A 9,629-nucleotide genomic window follows, 5' to 3' on the forward strand; every position below is an offset into this window, starting at 1 on the left:
ATCTCATAAGCCCACACAACTTTAATTTGAACTTTGTGTAACGACAGAAAGCCTTTGGGTTTGACTTGACCTCGCCTGTAATCTGCCTTAGGAGCTCTTTTTCACCCCTTCTACACTCTGACTTTGCTTGGTTCCTGGACCTGGCATATATCCTTCTGTCCTGCTCATCATTTGTCAGAACGCATCTCTTGAATTTCTGTGATTTCTTCCTAACTTTTTTCGAGTGTCATGTGGTTCATGTGTAACCGCCTCCTTGTAGTCCTGGAGCCAGTGGGTTTGGTCTTGGGTATATATTTATCAATCAAATAGAGTAGTTCATTTAACTACCGCCTGGGAAGATATTAGAAGCATAATGTATTGTATAATGGTAGACCCTGCTACCATATGGCATCACAAAAATTTGGACCAAGTCTCAGGTTGCTGATCTGACTTTCTGTCTCATTTACACACAATTGCAGGGTCTCAATTGTTTCTCTTACTTTTGACAACACAACATACAGTACTGTACATATATTGTTTCTCACTTTTGATTTTTTTTTCATTTTTGCATTTCTTTATGGAGCATCATCATTATTATTATTATTATTACTACATTTTCACCCCCCAGGCCCCGATGTGGGTCAGTGACCTGTGCCGGTGGGCTAATCCTGTAGTAGTAATAATAATAATAATATAATAAAACCTACATACTGTACAGTATATCGTTTCTCACTCTTGATTTATTTTTTCAGTTTTGTATTTATTTATGGTTATTATTGTTATTAATATTATTTTTATTATATTAATGAGATGTTTATATACTTGTATGTACTTCGATTAGGTCGTCCCTCGCCTGTCTGTAGTATAAGCTCTTTAGTTGCAGGTGCTCCAATCTCTCTGGGTAACTGAGGTTACGTAGAGCAGACACCAGTCTGGTGGCCCTCCTTTGAACATTTTCAATCAATTAAGAAAATCTAGCACACCTCGGGGACCAAACGGGGTGACAATACTGTATATATTATCGATATTTACGCCTTGTTCTAGAATTTGAGTCCAAACATCTAGTACCTTGAGTATTATGTTAAGCAGGATCTTGAATAAAAACAGAAGCTAAGATACTTCAGTATTTCCCACTTACTGAATGTACAATACATTATACTGTACATTACTGTTATCACTTTTTACATCTTGACACTAAACACTGTATTCTTGGCTAATTGTGTCCTGGTACAGTAATGTAAAGTACTGCTGTAATGATCATGATAATAGCTAACCTGAAAACCTTAAGGATTCATATTACGCTCAAACGTCCACAAAACCCTCTTGAGTCCCCCAGTGGAAACATCCCCCGTTTTCTCTGTTTCCCCCGTCTTTGTCTTATGGGAACCTTGAATATAATCCACGGATTTCGTAGCCGACGCTGTATGCTGGGACCTGTTGCCATCCAACCCTTTGTAATCAATTTAATTTTGCTTTTGATAGCTGAGTCAGAGCATTGTTAGTGAAGATAATAGTAGAGAATGAAAATGAGTTCATAGTCTCAGTTTCAACGTCAGAGTGTACAGTAAATTAATTCATCGGAATAGAAGTAGGTGGACTCCCTGGTCTGTTTTGAGTGAGGGCCCGCGGGCATTTCTACCGTTAGTGAGTGCCCGTCCCTTCATCCATACAGGTATGCCATTCCACGCTGTGTTGTAATTCGCCCTTCTTTAAGTGATTTGACCCAATTAATAGTTGATTGTGCAAGTGTTACAGTAACGTAGTTGATATGCTCTGAGTGAAGTCATATTTACGTCTTTAACGTCCCCTGAAACGTGATGTTGTTGTCACCGTTAGTGAGTGCCCGTCCCTTCATCCATACAGGTCCCTAACGCAGCCTAGGCCGTGTCTGTAGCGTGGATGTTGTATCCACTATGTCTGGGGAGATGTCCGAGGTCCAGTAGGATCAGTTACCTTCGTGAGACCCGGCCGTCAGACACTTCAGACTACCTATAGCCCCCATAGCTGGCTCGTCTGGCCCTAACGCTCGGTCCTGCGAGGTGACCCCGGATCACCAAGCCACACACCACTACCAGCCCCCATCATTGGTGGATGAGTGTCTAACTCAGTAGGGCTATTTGTGTGGTGGAATTAATCCACTGGGATCTCCAGAGTTCGTCGGATAGTACTCCATGGTGGCTGGACCCCATGGCTGTTGCTTGAGTATCACACCTGACGACTGAGTGTTGTAGTGGCAGTTGCCCTAGTATTTATGGTGCTAAGTGACTATAATAGTTGTGTTATTGAGTATGTCCACCCAGTAGGGTTGGAAGTGTTATTGAATATGTCCACCCAGTAATGGTGTGAGTATGTTGAGCCTGAGGGCCTAGTACTAGATTTCGTCTGTTGGTACAAATAAATTCTTTCTTCTAATTTCATATTCATGTTTAAATAAACTTTGTATTTGTATAATTGTGTCTATTATTTACCTACAGTATTTACCGTTATTTCGTCCCTATTGCTTGATACTATCATTACACCTACCCACGAGCCTCCTATCGTCACGCTACCAATGGTAATAAGTATAAGAGTAAAAGGAATTGTTACTGGCACACAGAGGCCCTGTTATCACTTTTTACATCTTGACACTAAACACTGTATTCTTGGCTAATTGTGTCCTGGTACAGTAATGTAAAGTACTGCACAACCCAAATTGTATGCAATAATGGCAATAGAATATTAACTAAGCGATCCAAACAGCTAGGTCACCCACACGCCTTGAACGTGGGGACGTGTTGGAGCATGATGCAATCTCTCAGAACTCCAGGAAAATTTATTCCCAGGCCCAGAACTGAGAGGTTTGAAGAGATTTTCTTGGAACCTTCTCAGAATTCTTTCCCAAAAATGTGCCTAATTTTCATCCTTGGAAACTCATTCGCAGACTATAAATTTTCCGGCCCAATTTCTATTCTGGCTATTAGTGAGTTTTGGGGATCGAGAATTCCGGCAAACGTACAATTACTGTATACAGTACACTATACAGTACAGTATATAAAATATACAGTATATGACCTGACTTGTGTCAGTACCTGTGATGTTGACACACCCTCCAAGAGACCCAACTTAAAGCACCTGTGTCAACATAATGTGACCTGGTCACACATTATCAAGTACGTCGACAAACCTGCATTGGTTACTGTGTTGAATACCCGAGTTACTGTACCTTCAATTACCTGATGGCCACCCTACCAAAGGTAATCAACCACACAAGCAGCTAACAGGCCAATCAGTGGTGCAAAGGATAAAGTGAAGTAATGGTCACAGTTTAAAATGAAGATGCTAACAGTACAAAAAAAATGCCAGAAAAAGACATTACTGTATAGTAAAAATTGTGAACTCACCGAATACCAGTTTGCTATACTCGTGTATGTATGTACACTTGGTAAAACAATAAGTCTTGTGAAGCAAAATAACACCAAACAAAGGTTTTTGATACAGGCCCATGAGGCATACCCTCACATTAGTAGAGAGACAACGGGATTGTTCAGTTCAAAATTCATTGGATCCCTCCTGTAAACTACCTTTTTTTCCGAGTGTAAACACATGCATGTACACACACATTAACAAAATAAAAATATGGATATACGTATTTTTACAAAAGGGTTAGTGTTTCAAATTCTATCTTACCTGTTTTTGGCATAACCACCACCTGGTCCTGTAATCCACTGATCTTCATGATGACATGATTTGACATTGCCTTCAAAAGATCTACAATATCAGCATAACCATACTTAGTGCTTATTAATTGGGCATCAAACTCTTCCATGTAGGCACTACTGAATTTCTCAAGATTTATCCCATCTGGGTTGTGATTGAGAAGTTGAACAATGTTTTCTTCAATGTGGGATGGTAAGTGACCAGAACTTTTCTCTACATCTGTTTGATCTGTACGATGATCGACAACTAAAATCTTCTTGTTTTTATTGCTCTGTTGTATTTCTTTATGATCAACTCTACTATATCTTTTGGTTTTTCCCCCATTTCCACGATAGCCAGTCATGCAGCTATTAGAGTCACCATTATTTTTTGGGAGGGTACCTTTCTTTTGATAAATCTCTTGATCCATTCTCAGTAAACCTGTTGGAATCCGAGGTTTATGCAGTCCTTTTGGAATCTTCGGCATCTCGTTTACTGGTTTTTTGTTTTGCTTTCTGTTATGTTTACTTATCACTGATCAATGTATCTGAAAAAAACACCAAAAAACAATGGATTAGCATCTCTCACAAGTTATGCAGAGGCAAAAGCACCATTAGCTGCAGCTAAATGTTTGATTCGTTAGTTTAAATACAAATTGTTTCTAACATCAAAAAAATCCTAACATGAATTGTTTTTTTTTAAATTTGCCACAGACTTAGCTAGTTTATTGTGCTCCCCATATTCAATCTACAAAAAGGATAACAGAGTACTCGGGGCCACAAAAGGTGTTTATCAGATCCCCATTGTATTTTCAGTATATTGTTTGTTTAGATTGGTACATAAAATTTGGAGCAGGTACTCAATGCGAAGTGGCTACACAGCTTCTCTCTGTACCAGGTGTTCTTCCTCAGCTTGGCAAACCATTCATCGTGTATTTGAAAACGAAGCTGCAGACATTGACATTTTTAAAGATTGTGGTATTCCACCAACCTCTGTGAAGCGTGGAAAGTGCGGTTCGAACTGTCACTACCGTCAAGAAGAGAACTTTTGGTTTTGTGCAAAAAACCAAAAAATCACCAAGACAAAGAAATCTCCTCACTGTGCATTCTGCATTTAATTCCTCATCCAAGTTCATCACTTAATCTTCCTGCATCGGTCAATTAAGGTAAGTTTTTTCACAACCGGAGGTCCATTGGATAAGTGGTTAGGTCAGGTACAGTACTTCTGATTTCTGTGGTTAGGAAGTTTCATTAGATATAGTTTCAACAGTCATATCTCCATGATGGCTCATTACCGTCAAAAATGAAGGTCAAATTCACTTTTAACACCCCAAAATGTACTAGAAGAACTCAATATTTTAGTAGTTTCCATGGTCGACCTTTTCTGAATCTTTACCACATCCTGCAAGTAGCTACATGTACTCATGCAAGTCATTGCTGTTAAGTTGTATGCAATCTCAGTTTTGCTTTGGAAAGTAACCATGTCCAGTATCTGAGTTAATTTATTTGTCAATTATGTACAGTATTTCATTTGTGTTCTACATTGATAAGACTCACCTTTGTAATACAGGTGCTCCCCGACTTATGACGGGGTTAGGGACCCAAATCCAGGTTATAAGTCGGAATGGTCATAAGTCCGACATAGATAAAAAATAAAATAAAATAAATCAAATTTTCAAAAAATAAAAAAAATAAATAAATAAATAAACAAAAATCTACAATGAGATACAGTACAGTAAAAGTAATAAATAATGAGGAATGGATACAGTGTGACTGAGCACTTCCCTTTAATGTAGTCAGCTGAATGCACACGGGGCCCCCATAATTTTCTAATTATACATGGAGACTACATTAACTGGAAGAAGCAGAGGAGACAGGGCTGGGTGGGTCATCAATGTCGCTTTCTTCAGACAGGTTTATGTGCTGTGGAAACTTGCTGGTTGAAGGTATTGGATCATCTTGAGGGAGTGAAGAGGCAGCACTGGTGGGGCGTGAATAGACAGCACTGGGGGACTTCTTAAAATAGATGTCCAATTTAGGCTGCACAGTTTGCTTTTTCTTTTCATTATAAATTTCTCTGTAGCAAGCAAGTGCATCTTGGATCATTCTATCAACTTTGCCATAACGCTCATAATTTTGATCCATGCCATCAAACATTTGCATTCCTTTATTAATTGTAGCAAATGCCTCTGCCATTTGCTTCACTGAACACTTTTTGGGGGGTGCAGGTCCTTCTTCTACATTTAGACTGGCTTCTTCCTCTGCATCTTTGTGTGCTTCAAGTTCGATGAGATCTTCGTTACTGAGATCTTCAGCTACACTTTCAACCAACTGTTCAACATCTTCATTATCAATTTCTAACTGAAGCTGTTTACCTACCGGTAACTCCACTATCTTGTTACTAATATCCGAAATAACTTCATTTTCATTAAATCCTCTAAAACCGTTCACATATCTTTTAAGGATTTTCTTCCATATTCCATTCAGGCAATGTTTTGTAACCTGATCCCATGCTGCACTAATGTTCTTTATACATGACAAAACGTTGTACTCCTTCCAAAACTCTCTGAGCATTTTCTCACCTTCAGTAGCAGCAACAGCCTGAGCGAAGGTCGTACTTAAATAATACGCTTTAAAGGCAGCAATAGCACCTTGATCCATGGGTTGGATGACAGAGGTAGTGTTAGGTGGAATGTACACTACCTTAACATCAGAGTGCATGTCGTCCAGGTGTGGTGGGTGTCCCGGAGCATTATCCAAAATCAGCAAAATCTTGAATGGAATCCGTTGTTGCAGACAATACATCTTGGCTCGAGGAATGAAACAATTCATGAACCAATCCTCAAACAGTACAATGGTCATCCAGGCTTTCTTGTTACTGCAATAAACACTGGCAGTGTGTGCTTGCTGACATGTTTAAAAGCTCTGGGGTTCTCTGAATGATAGATCATGAAGGGCTTTAGCTTGAAACCCGCAACATTCCCCCTCTACAGAAGTGTAATTCTGTCCCAGAATGCCTTGAATCCTGGCATTGTTTTCGCCTCTTTGTGGATGTATGTCCACTCAGGCATGCGCTTCCACAATAATCCAGTCTCATCCACATTGAATATTTGCGCACGCAAATAATTCCCTTCCACAATCACATCATCTAACTCCTCCTTAAAAGCTTCGGCAGCACCAACATCAGCACTAGCTGCCTCTCCACTCACCTTAACATTGTGTAAACTGTAGCATTTTTTAAATCTATTAAACCACCCATAACTTGCTGTAAAGGTTTGCTCACATTCATCTCCTGCCTGCTCCTTCAGGCTTTGGAACAGGCTTCTTGCTTTAGCCTGTAAGGTTAGAAGGCTTAAGGGTACACGCTTCTGTATTTGGTCTTCTATCCATATCACCAATAATTTTTCCATATCGTGAATAGGACCTTGTCTTTTCTTCGAAATTATAGTTCCCTTTATAGGTGTTGTTCCTTTCACTACACCACGAATACGTTCCTTGTCCTTCAGAATAGTGGATATGGTCGAGTGCGAGAAACCTAGGTCACGTGAGATTGTTGCTACAGTTTTACCCTTTTCATACTGCATTATCATCTTCATTTTCATCTCAAAAGTAATTGCCTGTCTCCTTTTCTTTGGAGCACCACCAGCACTCTCACTTGTACACTTTCCAGTCATTATAAAGTCAATTAAATACGATAATAACATAAGTTCACAGCGTGATCAGTATAGGATATGATAGCCAAACACCAACTAAGCGCTGTACTGAGTGAGTGTAACCACGTGGTGACCCAAGCCACACCACGCTCTCGCTCAGGACGGAAATGTTTCGGTATAGAAAATGCGAGCGTCATTTGAAAAAAATTTGGTCACGACTGCGACAGTCGTATGTCCCGACGGTCGTAAGGTCAGAGCAGGTCGTAAGCGCGGATTGACGTAAGTTGAGTCAGTCGTAAGTAAGGGACTACCCGTACTGTATTTACTCGTAGTTAAATTGAGGTCTAAGTCAGGTTAACCTTAATTCATCCAGTGCATGAAAAAAGGCCAATTTTGCCATGAACACTTTATTAATGATCCCTTTACCACAGTATATAATCAAAAATAAAATAATAAAAAATGCCTTTAATGAAGTGGCAAGTTTTCCTGCCATTAGGCAAAGGAATAAACATAAATCCACAAACAAATTAACATCAACACAAGAAACTTTACTTCACCTAACCTGACCATTAACAACACAGTTTGTCAATACTGTACAGCTACTGTACCTATATCCAGTGTGATTTTTGGCATACACTTGCTGTACCTGTATCCACTGCGTTCTATAATCTCCTTTGGGTGCTAACCGTCTCCTCCACCATTACCCTTTATTCACTAGAGGCAGGTTACATACTGTATTTTGCTATTCTTGTCTGATAGAAACTTCTAGGTTAGGTTAGGTTAGGTTTGCCATGCAAAATGCTAATGAAATAGATTCGAGTCTCTAAGAAAGCAAAATCATGGCCACACAGCCAGTGGGCTAGGTAGCAGCAATATTATGTCCACAGAGCTGCATTGTTTGGTAATCTTGTATATAAAGGGCATAAACTCACAAGCATCTTTGTTGACATTTGGCAGATGTGGGAGCTTCATGAAGTACAGTACTACAGTATATACCAGATACAGCTACAATTTATAATTTACTTATCATAAAATACACTTGACTATTCTACCTAACCTACATAAACTCGAGCTTCACCTGAACATTATTAAAGATATTGTACTGTATAATATGCTGTATAAAATTATAATACAAGTACTGTACTGTATTGGTAAAGGTGGAGAACTTGGTTAGAGAAAAAATTTATGGAACTGCACAAAACTTCTGGAGATACTGTACTACGTTATTTGCATGATACCAAACACGAAAATTTTAACAACAATGCAGAGAATCTAACAAAATCTGACCTAACCAACTAAACCTGCCTAACCTTACCTAACCTCCTAGCCCCCAGTCATATTAGGCAGAAAGAACTTACTTTGATATCTGTATATCTGGTACAGTTGTGGTAACCTGTACTGTATCTCCAAATGGCAATGTCACAGTACATTTATGAATAAATGGGGGTTAATATTTGTCTTTCATCCATTCCTGTTCTTGTGTTTCTGACTACAGCCCTGTACCCTAATTATTATTTTTTAATTACAAATCGATATTTAAGTGTAATGTTTATGCAAATGCTAACCGGTAGTTTTTAATATATTTACTCCTAAACATTTAGTGATCCGCCAGAGTAGGTAGACCGCATGCTCAATGGTTTTGTTAGGTTAGGTTAGATAGTATTATATGATTACCTTTTGTTCAGGTTAGCGACGATGCGGTCATGGTTAGCGGCAATTCGGTCAGCAAAGGTAGTGTAGGTTAGGTTTTGTTACCTTCTTTTGATATGAAAGTATTTTTCTGGTGTTTTTTAGTCATATACAGTATAACCTTCATTTCTTGTGAAAATTGCTGTTTTGGGTTTTTTGTTAATTTTCTAGAAAAATAAAACAAAACAAAATGGTTCATTTGCAAAATAATTGAAGGTCTATTCAACTAAAATATACCAAAATACATCAGAAAAACAATTTTCCATATCAGAAGAGGGGAATGGGCAAAAAACGAATAATAACCTGAATGGGTTTTGGTAATTTAAGGACAGTCATGATTGGTGGATAGGTTTGCTATAGATCATATAGGTTGACCTTTGGAGACATGGGTTACCACAGGGCGTGTAGGAAAACATTCCACAACTGTACCAATGAATGCAAATTTCTTGAAGCGACAGTGTAATTTATTTTATTATTGTTTTTATGTGAGAGTATGATTGATTGTTGCACTGAAACACACATTTCTTCTTCATTGTAAGTTTTCTGTGGCAATTTGAACACTTGCATATCCTGCCAACTGGTCCATGTTGACAAATGAACTCTTGGAGACAGTCTGCATCCTTCACAACTACAG

At 38.8% G+C, this 9,629-nt stretch overlaps 1 protein-coding gene across 1 annotated transcript in view; it reads right to left on the minus strand.

Moving 5' to 3' along the window:
• Positions 1-4,197, minus strand: part of LOC121869359 — a 78,013-nt gene extending 73,816 nt beyond the window's left edge. The window contains exon 1 of the mRNA XM_042370695.1: positions 3,646-4,197. Coding sequence (XP_042226629.1) covers positions 3,646-4,141 — 496 coding nt within the window. The 5' untranslated portion in view covers positions 4,142-4,197. The remainder of the gene's footprint in view (positions 1-3,645) is intronic.
• Between the last annotated feature and the right edge of the window lie 5,432 nt (positions 4,198-9,629).

The sequence above is a fragment of the Homarus americanus genome, unplaced genomic scaffold, assembly GCF_018991925.1.
Source record: "Homarus americanus isolate GMGI-L3 unplaced genomic scaffold, GMGI_Hamer_2.0 scaffold36734, whole genome shotgun sequence".
Taxonomy (NCBI): Eukaryota; Metazoa; Arthropoda; class Malacostraca; order Decapoda; family Nephropidae; genus Homarus; species Homarus americanus.